The 17,366-nt window shown below is 27.4% G+C and overlaps 5 protein-coding genes across 5 annotated transcripts; 1 reads left to right on the top strand and 4 right to left on the bottom strand.

The window, feature by feature from the left end:
- Positions 1-1,497: 1,497 nt before the first annotated feature.
- PmUG01_07022600 (phosphatidylinositol N-acetylglucosaminyltransferase, putative) lies at positions 1,498-4,335 on the bottom strand (the record flags this gene model as incomplete). The annotated part of the gene is made up of 13 exons (XM_029003960.1): positions 1,498-1,555; positions 1,716-1,775; positions 2,054-2,163; positions 2,295-2,334; positions 2,506-2,534; positions 2,666-2,762; positions 2,916-2,964; positions 3,081-3,150; positions 3,281-3,330; positions 3,519-3,595; positions 3,762-3,876; positions 3,991-4,084; positions 4,309-4,335. The coding sequence occupies 13 exons, from the start codon at positions 4,333-4,335 to the stop codon at positions 1,498-1,500; spliced, it is 876 nt and encodes a 291-aa protein (XP_028860697.1).
- Positions 4,336-6,575: 2,240 nt separating this feature from the next.
- On the top strand, positions 6,576-8,429 carry PmUG01_07022500 (DNA primase large subunit, putative; the record flags this gene model as incomplete). Its single annotated transcript, XM_029003959.1, has 2 exons — positions 6,576-8,215; positions 8,384-8,429. The coding sequence occupies 2 exons, from the start codon at positions 6,576-6,578 to the stop codon at positions 8,427-8,429; spliced, it is 1,686 nt and encodes a 561-aa protein (XP_028860696.1).
- Positions 8,430-9,014: 585 nt separating this feature from the next.
- On the bottom strand, positions 9,015-10,412 carry NBP35 (cytosolic Fe-S cluster assembly factor NBP35, putative; the record flags this gene model as incomplete). The annotated part of the gene is made up of 1 exon (XM_029003958.1): positions 9,015-10,412. The coding sequence occupies one exon, from the start codon at positions 10,410-10,412 to the stop codon at positions 9,015-9,017; it is 1,398 nt and encodes a 465-aa protein (XP_028860695.1).
- A 1,661-nt stretch (positions 10,413-12,073) lies between these two features.
- On the bottom strand, positions 12,074-13,819 carry ALP5a (actin-like protein, putative; the record flags this gene model as incomplete). Its single annotated transcript, XM_029003957.1, has 1 exon — positions 12,074-13,819. One exon carries the CDS (start codon positions 13,817-13,819, stop codon positions 12,074-12,076), a length of 1,746 nt encoding a protein of 581 aa, XP_028860694.1.
- A 1,034-nt stretch (positions 13,820-14,853) lies between these two features.
- Positions 14,854-16,861, bottom strand: PmUG01_07022200 (prenylated protein, putative; the record flags this gene model as incomplete). The annotated part of the gene is made up of 7 exons (XM_029003956.1): positions 14,854-14,921; positions 15,119-15,203; positions 15,585-15,641; positions 15,821-15,950; positions 16,110-16,222; positions 16,417-16,486; positions 16,785-16,861. 7 exons carry the CDS (start codon positions 16,859-16,861, stop codon positions 14,854-14,856), a joined length of 600 nt encoding a protein of 199 aa, XP_028860693.1.
- Positions 16,862-17,366: the final 505 nt, after the last annotated feature.

Below are 17,366 nucleotides of genomic sequence, written 5' to 3'. Positions count from 1 at the left end.
TTAGTATATAAAATACTGCGATTTTATTTTCCTCTTTTCACAGAATGAATGTAAGAAGGTAAGCAATGTGAAAAAAAAAAAAAAAAATGAAAAGTAAAACATAAAATTAAAATAAATTGTAAATGAAAAATATGATAAATAGTTTAGAACAAAATATCTAATGATGAAAAAAAAAAAAAAAAAAAGCGTAGGAAAGCACGAGTATTCTAACACATTTCTCTTACTGTATATTTATGAAAAATAGAAAATATTTAAAAAATAAAAAAAAAAATATTAAAATGCGGTTATGTTCTTAGGGTTACCATACAAAGCTATTTTGAAATGATACATGTACACGTGGCTGTATATATTTATGTACATTTATATATTTATATCTACTTGTATATATGTGTGTATGTATGTATGTATGTATGTATAGACATGTATGTGTAAATGAATAGATATATAGATGTTTATACAAACTTAAGTGGGTAGATATATATCAGGCTTGAATAGTTTTACGATTGTGTATTTTGTGCTATAGACAAATACACATATATGCAGAGATACATTTAATACTATGTACAGGTATTTTATTTTTAGTGAATAGACAGTTAAATATATGTAATTTAAAAAAAGACCAAAGTTTTATCAATATTATATAATGAAAAAAAAAAAGAAATAATTTCTTTCTTTAATTTTTTAAGAAAACGTAAAAAAATAGGGAAATATATATGCAAAAAAAAAAAATAATAATAATAAATATATATGTGATAAGAGATATGACTATTTGTTTTTTAAAATAAAAAAAAAAACATTGCTTAAGTTTAAAAATACGAATTAACTATTAATAATTCATATATATATATATATATATTTTTTTTTTTTTTTCCGAAGCTCACAAGCATTAACTTTCCACAAGGAACATAAAAATATATTATGAATAAGCTAAAATACGTATCATTTATAAAAGCGTTTAATTAATTTTCCCTTCGTATTATTGTTACACCCACAATTTTTTTTTAATTATTTTTTGTTTTATTTTAATTTTTGTCTTGCTGTAATAAAACATTTTCCCACGCTGAACGCTGAAACTATTTAACTTTCCACATACCCACGTTTCTAAATATATATATATATATATGTATATCTATGCGTATTTTTTTTTTTTATTAATTTTCTATAATTATTACGTTGCACAATTCCATTATTTACAAGGTAAAATACGGAAAATTCGTATCCCTTTTTTTTTTTTTTTTTTTTTTTTTTTGACGCATTTTCAAATAAAAAGAGGCCTAGTGTAAAAACACGAAGGAATTAAGACCTTTTTCCGTTTATTTCGTTTTAAAGAGTGATGCTCATTCTAGCATAAACTGTGTTATATAAGTATATATGTTAAATATACGAACTTCTCCTTATAACTTGAAAAAAAATTCGGAAAAAAAGGGTGTAAAATGGGATTACCCAAGAAGTAAAAAAATAAGAGTTAAAATTGGTGAACTCTTTATTTGTTATTCATCAGTTCCTATTTTTTGTTGAGGGTACACCACAAATATCCCAAGGCCCTTCTAATTTTCTAAAAAAATTCGAGAAATCATAGGCAAATAATAAGGCACATTCGCATATACTTAAACAAACATATATATACATATATATGTACGCATATATATAGACATATATGATGAGGGTATCCTTCCTGTACACACTTTTTTCTTTTCTCTTTTTTTGATACGTACGTTCTTAAATTATTTTTTTTTACAAAAAAAGCGGGAACAATAAAAATTAGGAAAATATGTCTACGATAAAGAAAAATATTATGGGTATAACTACATGCTCTTTTACGATAAAAACGCCAATTTAAGGAATGCATAATAAAAAAAATAAAAAACATACATCAGAAAACGGAGGTGCATCTTCATGTATATATATATATATATGTACATGAACATATATGCGCGTATTAACATTAACGTACACAAGAAAGTAGCATGAAACACTGAGTAGAAAAAAAGGGTATAAATATGTAGTTTAAAATGTACTAAAAATCCTCAAACGAGGTGTATACAAGACTTACCCGATCAAGCTAATATAAAACAGGCTAACAGATATACTCCATATAAACAAGGATAAAATTAATAAGAGAAGAGGAAATAAGACATAATTGTAATAATTAATATTTTTTAGCTGAATAGGAAAAAAATATAAAATAATCACTGTATTTCTATAGTCAAATAATTTTTATGTGTAATTCTGTCAATTCTGTTAATTTTGTCAAATTTTCCAGTTTTATGCATTTTATCAATTTTATTCGTTACTGCTACGGTTTGGACTATGAATGGGGAATAGAAAAACAAGCTAAGTGGAGGAAAAAAGAAGAAAAATTGTGTGCATTATTCTGTGTTACATTAGGTTGTATATATTTTATCGCAATTGCTAATTTATATAACATAAGTGAGCAATTATACACATTCTTTATGAATTACAATCCCTTTTTTTTTTTTTTCTTTTTTTTTCCTTCTTCCTTACGTTAAGGAAAAAAACAGAAAGGTAAAAACCTATATTTTTAAATAAAAATATAGTTCTTTTTAATATAACATTCATAACAATATTATGTATTGGTAATGCATAATAATAAAAACTATTTATAATATCTTTATTTTTTAACGTACTTGTAACGAAAACTAACCTGCAGAATTGAGGATAAACGAGAGCCTAATATCACACTTGCAATAACAACACAGCTTAAGGACGTCGCATCAAAAATGTCTATATTTTCATTCTTCCTAATTAGTCAAATAAACGAAAAATAGGAAAAGGAAAAAGAAAAAGAAAAAGAAAAACGATAATTTAAAACAAATTATTTTAAACGTTACTTAAAAGTTATATATGTATATATATATATTTAAATACATGTGAATAATGAATAATGTACTTACTCGTATATAAAACCATAGTTATGAAACATCAGGTGCGTTAACAGGAGTACTTGAAAATTTTAATGCGGAAAATAAAAATATATATCATATGTTACATATTATACATTATATAATGTAAGTTTTTTTCTTTTATAATAGTATTAAAAAAAAAAAATTTATAATTACATAGAGAGACCAGATAAACCGTATCGTCACTATGAGTTTGGGTTAAACTAATTAGCACGGGAGATAATATCTTTAAGGGTTAGAAAAACGTATAATTTACGAATTTATGTATGTACATATGTACATGCATATGTATATGCACATTTATACCATACTTATAAGAGCTTAAAAAAATAATAATGATGTGCACTTATAATAACCCATATAATTCCAATAATAATTATGGTGTCTAAAATGTTTTTAAAGGAACCTATAAAAATAAACCATCCATATATTTTTTTTGTACATAGACATGTAATTAATATGATTTAAAAGCGTATCCTCATTTATTTGTTTTTTTTTTCCCGTTTCCTCTACTTTTTTCTCTTTCTTTCTCTCTCACTCTCTTTCTTACTTTTTTACTATCTTTCTTTCCTTTTCTTTTTTTTTTTTTCTTACTATTCAACGATCTATGCGTTTCGTAAATTAATATTTCCTTCAGAATTATAATGATGATGTTGATCACATATATAAATCTGTCATAGGAAAAGGTTGTTCAATGTATATATATATATATATATATATATATATATATATATATATATATATATATATATATGTAAATTTATATAATATACGCAAATATTAGACTTTCGTTTTTGTTCCTTTTTCTTTTATTTGAAAAAGTTATACTTGTGTGACGTAATATTTTTGTCTATGCAATAATAGGCTAGTAAGAGAAAGAATACAACGATTATTTGATGATTCACGCAAAGCATGCTGTGGCAAACTTGGGAATACTTGTATTTTATTCCAACTAAATAACGTATAAAATAAAAAATAGTGAAAACATGCAGATTAGTTCATATATGTTCCTTTCATAATTCAAAAAACTGAAATTTTTTTTTTAAAATATCATTTTAGATCTTACAATTTGTTAGAAGAGAACTCAAAAAGCTGTTATGTACATAATTGTCTTCGTAGCCCTGGTCTTCATATAATATTTTTCTCCATTTTTTTTTTTTCTTAAAAAAAAAGGAATGTGCGCACGCACATATATATATATATATATACATATAAGCATGTAGCATATGTATAAATTGATGCCTATTTCAAGTGTGTTGTTAGGTTAACGTTAACTGTTAAATACAAATGTAACATATATTTTTCTTAATTTTCGACTTAATTTTGAAGCAGTTAGCTTTACTACTTTTTTATTTCATTCTCTTAAGTAAAAAGCATTTCTTACAATTCCATTTTTTGAAGAGTCATTCATTATATGATGCATTTATAAATTTCATGAACGTTTTTCATAAAATATTGTTTGTGCGGGTAAAATGCAAATGTTCGTGTTCAGTATTCTTATACGTGTTAGTCTGTACACACATATGTATAATATGTTGAACACAGAAAATTTGGAACTTTATAAAATGGTTAAAAAAATACAGGAAAAATTAAAATATGATTAGTAGTTCACTCAATTCAATTACAGTGATTAAATGGAAAATGAAATGACAAAATAGTTTATTTAATTTTATTTTTAAAATGAAATAATAAATTTATCAAAAATGGCTAAAAACAAAAAAAAAAAAAAAATTGGTGTTTATTTGTTTTCCTTTTAATATTTTTACATTTGCCTGTACATGTTGCACAGAAATATAATTTATATATATATATATATATATATATATATATATATATATATAAAATATCGTTGAATATATATGCACACGTGTTTATCCTCAAATTTCGGCTTCTTTGTTACTATATTTATGCTCCCTTTGTGTTCTAAGTTTTACTTAATTTTAGATTAGCAAAAAATTGGCAAAATGTTATTTATGAAGAAGTCTCAAAATATGACTTTTGCTATTTATAAATGATACGATAATTATCATGAGAATTACTTTTATTCAAGCCAAATGAATCATGGAAATGGCAATCGCCTTTTTTTCGTACTAACATAGAGTATACTTAAACAATTGTGTGTTATCAAAAGAGAAGCAAATCAGCGATGCGAGAAGGAAATAAAGTTGGTTATTAAGTGAAAAAAGAGAATGGATGAAACAGTCTACTCTTTTTTAAAAAAAAAATATATATTTTTTTTTTTCTTTTTGATGGAATAAATAATATTATACATATTTTTAAACAAATTCTCAAGTCTTTTTGTCCATTTAATTAAGTTACAATAAACATAATAACCCTACAAATAATTTAATCGATATAAAACTGTTATTTATCAGTATATCTATTTTAGTACGAAAAGAAGAATTATTATTTGAAAGGTGCTTGCCATTTTTTCAGTTAACAACTTATTTTAGATAAACTTACGACTATAAGGGGTTAAGAAAAAATGGAAATAGCACTTTACAGACATTAAAAAAATAACGAGGGTGTCTAAAGAAAAGCTAATTTATTAATGTAAATATTGAAAGAAATTGGGATAAAAATATTAGAGGTAAAAATAAGACTGGAGGTAAGGCCTAAAAGGGAATTATTCGAGTTTTGCTCTAGTTGGTATCTTCTTATGATCTCGCTATTTTTCACAATCACTTACGTCCTTTTGCTGTGCTATTATTTTAAAAATCTCTGTTTCCTTGGAAATCTGTGGTTTTTATCTTTTCTTTTACCGTATTTTCATGTTGTTCAATTTTTCCCGCATTTGGTACATGTATATTTATATATATATTCTTTTGAGACAAACTGTAATTTTTTTTCTTGAGTGATTAGATTCTTCTAATAAATTATTTTATTTACGAATAACTAAACTTATGTCCCTTCGCCTCCTAAGACGTTCTTAAAAGGAATGACAAAATTATAATTATTTTATGCTAAGTATGTTAATATTAACACACTAAAATATAATACATTCATTTCGTATGTAATGTATATATTCATATATACTTGCACGGTTAAAAGGGAAAAGAAAACGTCTCACTTCTTTTTCAACATTAACGCAAAAAATATACGCTCTCTAGTGAGAATGGGGGTATATTTGTGTTATTTCCATTTTATTTTTATGTAAATTTTGAGCATTAAATCGCTATATATGCTAAAAATTTATTTCTAAAAATATCTTAGCAGAATATTTTGTCATTCACATTTTTCAGAAAAGAAAAGGGGAAAAAATAATGAAAAAAAAAGAAAAAAAAAAAAAAAGGTGTAATAATGAACACACCATTTTTCAAATTACAAAGATATTCAATTATTGAATATTTCCAAATAACATATCAATGGCATGTTGAATTATTGCAATGTTATAAAAATACTGTATAGAAGAACCCTCAAAGTGCATAACAGTGTGCTTTATATATGGGGAAATGTGTAAGTAAACATATTTATGTATACGCTTTTGTCCATACAGCAAACACTTACAAGGTAATATAAACCTCATCAATCCAAAAAAAAAAAAAAAAAAAAGAGAAAAAGAAAAAGAAAAAGAAAAGAAGGCAGCAACAATATAGGGAAGCAATAAAATAGCAAAGTAATAAAACTACTTCTCAACAGCTTATTGACAAAATGATAGTGAGGAAGAGATCCATCAACGGGATGCCCGTGGGGAAGGGAAAGGCAAATGAAAAGAAACTTCAAAACATTACAATTAAAAATTATGAAATTAATAACAGTAATACCTATTCTAGTAATGATGATACTGGGAAAAATGATACCAGTAGTAATCATACAAATAGTAATGACAAAAAAAGGACCTTCTTCGACTATTATGGATGCATATACCCGTTCAATATGCCCATAAGTCTGTATAAATATCCGCCCATTTTTGGATACTGTAGTTTAAGCGATTTTCAAGAAATAGGGGCGAAACGACTAGCCTTGTTACAGTTTTTAGATACATGTACAATTAGTGAAGATGAAAGGGATCAATATAGTAACGGTTTAAAAAAATTGGAAAAAAATTATTCAGCGAATAATTATATGGAAAATAAAAGCAAACAAATAAGACAAAAAATATATGAATATAAATTTGGTATACAATCAATGAAAAATTATAATAAGGAAGAAATGGAAAATATTATAATGACAGATTTGTTATCTCATTATATATTAAGGATTGCATTTTCAAAAGATAAAGAAAAACAACAATGGTTTTTGAAACAGGAATTAAAATTATTCACCTTCCGATTAAATGAGTTAAAATATATTAATGTTTTGAATGCACAAAATATTAGTGAAAGCGAAAGAGGATTAATTCATTTATTAAAAAGAGAAAATTTAAATTATGAATTTATATCTAAACCTACTGTATCATATGGTAATAAGAACGAAGAATGGGATAAGTATACAGATTTTATTCCAAATAAAGATACTATAGAAAAATTATTTAAAGTGCCATTTTACCCAGATGCTTATTTTTTAGTAAAAGATCATAAAGTATGTGTGGAGAAAGCAGTAGCATATGTGCCTGATATTTATTTAGATGCTATCTTAATTACACAGTTTAAAATAAATATTAAAGAATCATTTAAATATTTAGAACAAAATGAAAAAATGCTTTTAAATGTCCATAATGATAGTAGAATATCTTCGTTCCTAGCAGCTTTACCAAAAGCATATGTTGCCAAAGATTTTAGACAAAATTATGAACATACAGAAGAAACAAGATTAATGCCTCAAAACTTGTATAATGTATATAAACAATCATTTCCTCCTTGTATGCGTAGAATTTTTGTTAATTATTTAAAAGAAAAACATTTAAAACATTGGGGAAGACAACAATTATGGTTGTTTTTAAAAGGAGCAGGTATGACGTTAGAAGAAAATATTCATACCAATAGATCTATATGGTTACAATCAGATAAATTTGATAAAGAACATAGATATACCATACGGTACATGTATGGAAAAGAAGGGAAGAAAACTGATTTTAGTCCGTACAATTGTTCAAAAATAATAAATAACTTTCCTGTACCTTCAAGTGGTGATACACATGGTTGTCCTTTTAAAAATTTTGATGAAGCGCATTTAAAAAAACTACTTTTCTTTTTTGGGCTCTCAGATGATCAAATTAAATCAATCATGCCATTTAAAAAAAATAATGAGTATCAGTTAGCTTGCGTGAAATTTTTTATGGAAACACATCCCGGATCCACTGGGGACGGAGTTGGAAACCACCCGAATTCGTACTACATCGAAAGTAGAAAGTGCGTAACAGAAAGAAAAAAAAAGAAACATACACAATGACGTGGTAACGTAGTGACGTAATGACAAATTACTTATACCCATTTTCACACCTGCACGTTCAGATGTAACTATTTAACTTTTCTGTAATTTGGTATTTATTTATTTATTTATTTTTTTTTTTTTTTTAGATATTACAAATCAAAGGCAGCCAATTCGGAAAAAGAGCCAAATTAGCAGGACATATATATATATGCGCGCGAGTGTCTGCTTTGACAAAGAGATGTAGTACTGAAATGAAGCGGTGCATGTACCCTGTAGCAATTATTAAGTGTTGACAAATTTAAGAATGTTCTATGTTTTGGAAGCGAATGTTCTACGAGGATGTGTTCGTAAATATATATATATAGGTGTAAGTAATATAAGCATGTATAAGTAATATGTACATGCATAAGTAATATAAGCATGTATAAGTAATATGTACATGCATAAGTAATATATACATGCATAAGTAATATGTACATGCATAAGTAATATATATATATATATATATGCATATGCACGTATATGTGTGTCCCATACCCCTTAAAAATTGAATTAACCGAATTAAGTATTATTCCATTTTTACGTAAAAAACACGTTTTAAAAATAATTAAATGTTCCGTTAAAATGTTTTCTGCATCTCCACCCCTATATACAAAACATATTTTTTCATCCCCCCATGTTAACTGTTTTTTTAAAATTTAATATATTTTTAAGTTGATAAAAAAAAGAAAAAATATTACATATAAACAAAAAAAAAAAAAAGAAAAAGTACTATTATTACTTTTCCTTTTCCGCAATGACTTGATCAATTTGAGTTAACAATTTGCTCAACGTTTGCGCATATAACAAATTTACATTTAAAGGACTCGAACTGTTTGATGCATCTGCCTCTATGAGGCTTTCATGTGTTTCCTTTTCCTTCTGTTCTTCCACGTGTTCATGTATAAGGTTAGAATCAGCTTCTTCTGTGGTATAGCGTAAGGACGATATTTCATTATTATTGCTTAGCAGATGGGTATAATTTTTGAGTATTTTTTCGACAAAAAATTTGCATAAGTAAAAAAGTTCCTTAGATGATGAACTGCTGATATCCAAATCGCAACAGCCAACACCTTTTTGGCAAGCATCAATAAGATTTTGATGAAACGTTATCCTACCTGCATATTCTACATGCATTTCTGAACACATTCTATCAACGGTATATTGGGATACAAAAATGGATTGATACATATTTTCTACAACACCTAATATAGATATATTTGTTTTTTTACAAAATTCAATTTCCTTTTTCACATCACAGATTGATAATATATGAGGAGTAGTAACTATTAAACATCCATCTAAATTATTTTTTAAATAAGAACATATGGTTAGATGTTCATCACTGGTCCCTGGAGGGGTGTCAATAATTAAAAAATCTAAATTCTTCCAATATACGTCACATAAAAATTGTTTTATTAAACCATTTTTTTTTGGACCTCTCCATATGACTGGGTCATCAAAATTTGGTAGTAAATAACCAACAGACATAATAGATAAATTATTTTTATAAATTGGTATCCATCCATTCATACTATAATTTACATCACTATCTAACGTTTTTGTTAACACAGGTATAGAAGGACCACATATATCAATGTCCAACAAACCAACATCATAATTTAAATAAGATAATGCAAAAGCTAGCTGTGCTGCAATAGTTGATTTTCCTACTCCACCTTTACCTGACAAGATCAAAATTTTGAATTTGACATTTTTTAAATTTTCTTGCACTTCACTAAAAATTTGATTTTTCTCTTTTTCTTTTTCTTTTTTTAATTCTGGATCATTACAAATTTTTCTATTGGGGCACCCTTCACAAATTTTGGATTTTCCTGCATTTTCACTATCTACACCTGGGCATTCTTCTGGGATAGTATCATTTGTCGAATTCCTTACATTCGCTCCGTTTGCATTATTTGTTATATTCGTTATATTCGCTCTGATAGATTCATTTTTTTTTTTTTTTTTTTTTTTTTTGGATCCTCTTACTATTAATTGTGCTATCAATTTCTTAGTTGAACCTTTCAGCTGTTCGCATATGCTATTTCTCTTGATGAAAATGCAGCTCAAAGTTACTCCCACCAAAGATCCAATTATCAGGAGGAGTATATTTTTCCTAGTATACGCATGCATGTTCATAGACGTTCTTATTTTGTGTATATAAGGAGGGCGATGGATTTACATAAACCTATGTGTACATATATATATGCGATTCCTCCTGCAACAAAATATTATGGCTTCCCTTATACTAACGAAGAGGACGTTCACGACATTATCGTCAATTTTTAAATTTTATAATTGAAATTAAAAAAAAAAAAATTATGAATTTTATATATTCGAAATGTTATGCATCCCTATTTGGTATGTTATTCCTTTGTACAATTTGTACGTGTATGTTAAAAGGAAGGAAAAACGTGCACTAGCGCAAAAAATTAGCTGAAAATATGTTTGCTTTACGGTGAAGTGCTGGAGATGATACAGCGACTATTACTTTTTACCAATTTTTATTCTAAACCCACGGAAAACGCTCGAAAAAAAAAAAAAAAAAATAAAAAAAAAAATAAGAGAAAAGAAAGGAAAAGAAACGAAGTAAAAATTTGCTATAGAAAAAGAAGCGAAATGGTAACTTAAAATTTAGCTCCAAACCTTCGACCAGTAGTCTATCATTTTACTTTTTAGCCAAATTAATTAAATGTTATTACCAGTAAGGGCAGTGCCTTTTTATGTAACAAGGAATAACAGCGTATTGAAATTATTATATATATGGGGTAGTGGTACCTGAGAGTTTTTCATTTTTGAGCAAATGCATCGTTCTACATGTAGAAAATAAACCAAGGCATATATAAATACGTTGGCAGGTAAGTGTGCAGCTGAGTAAGTGCCTATTCATAAAATGAGGAAAAAATGCCTCTCTTTCCGAGTATGTTATCCTTTCCGGTATAACGCTCAACACACGTTTGTAAAAGCTAGGTTTGCAATAAAAATAGATGAAATAAAAATGAAGAATAATTTCCCATTATTGCTCTGCTATTTTTATAACCCCATGGCATAGCCTTTTAATAAACAATCCATTCATTTTTTTTGCAAAAATAATAGTATTAAATTGTGAAACGTAATATGTGATTGTCTTTCGTAAATTTTAGCTACGGTTTAATCCACCTTACATCAACATAAAAAAGGGAGAGATGAAAAAAAAAAAAAAATTAATATTAATAATAATAGCAATAATATAACAACGGAAAATAAAATAAAAAAGGAACATTTGAACAAAGGATGTAAAGTAATTTCGTTTTGTTTAATTTAATTTTTTTTTTTTTTTATGACAAGTGGCACTTGGAAGGGGATAAGGCAAATGGGAAAACGCCCCTGTAAAAATATAATATTACTTGAAACGTGTATGAATATATGTATATGCTTACGTCTGTTCGTATGTCTGTGCTTATGTCTGGCTTACATCTGTGTTTATGTCTGGCTTACATCTGTGTTTATGTCTGCGCTTACGTCTGTGTATGGATATATATGCTTATATATTTGCCGGCTACAGGAAAGCAAGCGGCGGTGGGGGTACGGGCATGAAAAAAGGGGGTATAAAATGTATGCACCCCCCCTATATATGCTCCGATGTACGTCCCCAATATAGGAATTAGTCACTCCTGAAATAATGTAATTACTATTTGTAAAAGTACATTAATATACCATGAGATGAGCGTGATGTGGATAGATCGTGAATGCGCACGCAACGGCAAATTACGTGCTGACTACTTGATTGTTCCGTGTTAATACTGAAAAAAAGGCTAATACAGTAATTTCCCCTGTAAGCTAAACTTTTCGAGTATACTTTCTCCGTACTCTTCGTAATCCTGTTTTGTCACGTTGTAATTGTAATAATTGAAATGTTCCAAGAAGTAATGTGCCCCGGAATATATAGCATATTTCTGTAATAGTTTCCTTTTTAAAACATGTACATTAATTACTGTTTTATTGTAAAAATTTTGGTTCTTAAGTAGTTCATATAGCTCATTTTGTAATCTTTCTCTAAAACCTCTTATAATACTAGTACCTCCAGTAATATAAATATTTCTAAACAATTCTTTTCTGTAATCAATAGGACATGCTTGAATTGTTTTATATATTTGTGAAGGTAGAGTAGTTTGAGTAAAAATGAAATTAAAATTAAGATCATATTTGTGTAAATTCTTATATGACTCTGTTTTTAAATATGTTTCTAAATGATATTGTGAGAAAAATATTTCTGTTGAATTAACAGCTGAAGCAAATATTTTATTAAAATTTAACTCAAACGAATTAATTAAATAATTTTTTGGATTCCTATTATATAGTAGAGATAAATATGCACACTCTTCTTTATTTTTTGGGGTGAACACACGTTTATCTTTAGCCACTTTTGCAATATCTATAGAAACATCCTTTTGATGCATTTCATTTTTTTTCATTTCATCTAATATCTGATTGTCTATATCATATCCTCCTATGTAATAAATATTTGTTAGATCAGGTAAAGGAATTCCGTTTATTATAGGTGTACACGAACATTTAGTGCTTCCAATATTTACAATAACAGCAATAAAATTGAATAGATTTAACTCCTTTAATTCGGAAATCCATTCACTTGAATATTTTTTGTCTCCGTCCTTTTTTTTCCCTGCACAGGTTTTCTCCTCATATGATTTGCATTCGGTTTGTCTTTCCTCCGCGTATTTTACCCCCTCTCCTATGGCATATCTTACTTGGTTGTCGCCCCCACAACAGTTTACCTCCTCATCTGTGGAACTCCTTACTTGGTTGTCTTCCCCCCGATATATTTGTCCCTCACCTGTGAAATCAACTTGTTCCTCTGCCTCCCCTCTGTTGATGCAACCTACCCTACAAGTGTAAGACATTGGGTTTTCTTTGTTATCATCCTTATAGAAAGAAGCACAAACCTTCTTTTTCAATTCATCCAATATAATGAGAGAAGACACAAAGGAAGGTTCCTTAAACGCAATACTGTGCACTTGAAATGTGTCAAATAGAATATCTCCAATGGTAGCAAAATCATTCATGGAATTTCTACTACTAAATGGAATAAATAAATCTTTATTTTTTAAATTTATTTTATATATATTACTAAATGAATGATAAATTGATTCTTCAATAATATCATAATTTTTATAAGGTGGGTAATCATACCCTAATTCTCTCCATGGTTCTACTATCTCCATTTGAGGCAATCGCAAACTTTGTAGTTTATAGTCTAACTTGTTTACTAAACCTACTTTGAATGAATAATTATTCAAGGTTAACAACAATATATTATTTTCTATGCGTAAATAATTATTTAATTTTAATATATCACTGCATGTTGTATTTGAAAAGCTGCTAAAACTTAATCTGTGATTTAACTTTTTCTTCTTCTCGCTAGATGGTACGGAGTGTTCTACATTTAGGTGAGGACCTATAGGGTTATTTAGTTTCATGTACAAACTTTTCGTTATGGGGCTATAATTCAGTATTTTCTCTTCATCTATTTCGTTGTTCATTTTGTTTTTAAATTTTTACCTTGATGCTTATGTTTCGTCGTTTGTTTGTTTGTTTGTTTGTTCGTTTGTTCGTTTGTTCGTTTGTTTGTTTGTTTGTTTTATATTACATTTGGTGTAAATGTGCTCAAAGAAATACATACCCACGGCGCATACGTATATATATACATGTATATACATATGTATGTATGTATGTATACCTCCTTGCGAACATGTGGGTATGTAATTTTCATGTTTCTCCTCCATTACGAAACACAAGCGCTACTTCCCCCTAATGCACTTATCTCTCGTTTTAGTTCTGTGTTCATCCGCCTCCTCACCTTATTTTTTTATTCTTTTGTGCTGTGCTTTTTATATCACACATATGATTCGCATATAGATAGTCATGCGTTTCTCTCTATATACATAATATATACATTTCTATTGAGGTACATTTCTTTTACATTCCCTACGTATATATGACTTTTTGTGTGTTTGCTTATCTGTGTATATATGTCTTTTTTTTTTTTTTTTTTTTTCTTTATTTTTTTTTATATTTCCAATTTGTTTTTATACACTAAAGTAGTTCGCTTACATGAATGAAGCGCGTTTTCCTCATATATTGAAAAGGGGTAATAAAATGTCGCAATATTTATAGTGATAATATTTAAATTGGCAATATTTAAATTGACAATATTTATATGGATAATATTTATATTGATTAAATTTACAATAATAATAAAGGTGCTAATAAAGCATAAATAACAGCTGCACATTTAAAAGATTTATAATTGGAGTTCCCATTTTTTAATTTAAAAAAGTTTTATCAAACTAGGACAAGAACAAAAATGTACGAAAAGAATATTTTAAGGATTGCGAAAAAATACGCATAAAAAAAAAAAAAAAAAAATTCACAAAAAAAAAAGATAAAATGAAATAAGCACAAAATATGGGTAAAACAAAGTAAAGCAGCACAAAATAAGGGGGAAACAAAATAAAGCATAATATAATACGGATATAATAAAATAAATATATAGAACGAAAAATAATAATCAAATTTACATAATATTGCAACACTGTCTTCTTTTAAGCTTTTTGCTTTGCTTAAATAACTGTTTTGTCGTGGCTGAAAAGAAAAAAAAAAAAAAAAATGACCTCCGTGAAAAACATTAGTAAAAATTAAACGAAACAACTAATTTGCAAAATGCATAAATATGTTACAATATATATGGGTTAAAATGATACGACAAAGAATTGGTATATACAGAATATCTGCATAACTACAAAATGGATAAATAACGAAATAGTAAAATGGGAAATTACTCGAAAGGTCTTTGCTCTTATCAACAAGAACGTCCAAGTTCTCCCTATTCCTGATAAGCGCATCCATGGTTACTCTCACTTTTTCCTTTAAAGGATAGGGAAAAAATAAAGAAAAATAAAATAAAATAAAACGAAACGTAAGGAAATGACACATAAAGAAATGAAATGTAAAGAAATGGAACGCAAAAAAAATGGAACGCAAAAAAAATGGAACGCAGAAAAATTAATCGCAAAAAAAATGAAGAGCTGGAAAAGGCAAAATCTATATGAAACACAGCTTATATAACATATTAATAGTGGGCATTAATAAGGAAATGTTCTTTTCCTATGATTAGTCACACACACACATATATATATGTACGTATACAAGCACATATGTGTACATATTTGTGTGCATAATTTTTTCCGTATATCAACACTCCATTATAAGCAAATTGCAATTTTGCACATTCTTTTGGAATATTACAATATTTTCGTTAATTTTTATATTTGTCTGAGCTATAGCATCACAAGTTAAGGGGTCCTACAGTTGGGGAAGAGTAAGTAGTAAAATATGAGAAAGAAATCGAGGAAATAACTCAAACACAAATCAATGTTGTAAACAATTGTTACAGTCTATTAATACAAATACATAATACAAACCATTGACATATTTATTAGTAGCATGAATATTTTCCCTTATTCACTCCTTATTGGACTTACCTTATATTTAGCAAAATAAGAATTCAAGTTAAAAGATATTTTGTTGTCTTGCTTTACTTGTGACCATTCTTCTTTAGGTATGGTTTGAGTAAAATTCATGTAAATTTCGTTAATCATGTAAAAGGCTACTCTGTTGAAAAGTACGCGAAGTGGAAAGTAAAAACGTAGACAAAAATGAACTTAAAAATAGAGGAAAAAATGAACGTAAAAATGAAAGGCAATATATACGTCTTAACAACAAAAAAATAACAATTCATATAATGTTCCATAAAAAGAAAAAAGAAAATACCTCTCAGGATAATCATCGGTTGCTATTACTATAGGGCATATATTATCAGTGTACTTGAATGCAAAAACGGTGTTGTTCTCGTGCGTTATAATTTCTTTTGTATTATACTCTATCTAACAACAGGAAAAAAAAAAAAGAAAAAAAGAGAAAAAGAAAATGAATAATAAGAATAAGAGGGTAAAAATGACGAAGTGGTAATATGACGAAGTGGTAATATGACAAAATGGTGAAAAGACAAAATGGTCAAAAGACAAAATGGTAAAATTGCAAAATAGGTTAAAAAACAAGCAAGATCATGTTTTCAAACCCTTGAAGGAACTGTTCTGGCTACAAAAAAGGCGGCCTCTTTAAATGCTTTTTTTTTAATAAATGAATAACTAAAAAAGGTAAAATAAAGGAGTACACATATATATATATCTTCACGAATGCATGTTTATGTGTGTAGAGATTACATAGATGTTTCTATATACATATATAGACACGTACATACAGCGAAAAACTTGAATGCTCAGCTAGAAGTTATAATACACTAATGAACAACATAGTAGGGATGAGCTCGAAAATAATAGTTAGGATATTAAGAAAGGTAAAAAAAAATATTTTATTCTTTTTTCTTTTTTTCTTTTTCTTTTTTTCTTTTTCCTTTTTCTCTTTTTTTTTTTTATTTCTTTTAACGCGTTTAAATCAGTCGCGGTGCACAGGAAAATAACATCATCTACATGTCTTGTTAAAATAATAGCTAGTAAATTCATCTTTATTTAACAAAAATAGAAAGAATATCTTTAAAAGTGGAGGATGAAACTATATTTCTTCGAATGCGTTTATGTACACACATGTATATGTATACATGAATATGCCTGTATATGTGCATATGTACGTGCATATATGACGAACAAGCAGGAAAAAGGTGCAAATTCGTATACACTGTTAGCCCAAAATTAAAATGGTACGTTTTTATAGTTAAGAAGCCGAATATGCCAACATTACATAATATCACACATGCAACACAAACAGACAAAGGATTAATAGACTCCTTAAACGTTAGGAACTTTTTGTGGGAGAAAGGATTAACAACAAAAAAAGTTTACGTGCAATACGTGGTAGAGTAAGTTTAACGATAAAAATAAAAAAAAATAAAAAGTAAAAAAAATAAAAATGAAAAATAATATAGTATAAAATAGTATATGTTTTTTAACATATCTTTCTAAAAAAAATGAAAAGGAATTTTACTTCTATATGCGAAGTTATATTAAAGTA

The sequence above is a fragment of the Plasmodium malariae genome, assembly GCF_900090045.1.
Source record: "Plasmodium malariae genome assembly, chromosome: 7".
Lineage (NCBI taxonomy): Eukaryota > Apicomplexa > Aconoidasida > Haemosporida > Plasmodiidae > Plasmodium > Plasmodium malariae.
This window is presented reverse-complemented; position numbering and strand designations above follow the sequence as displayed.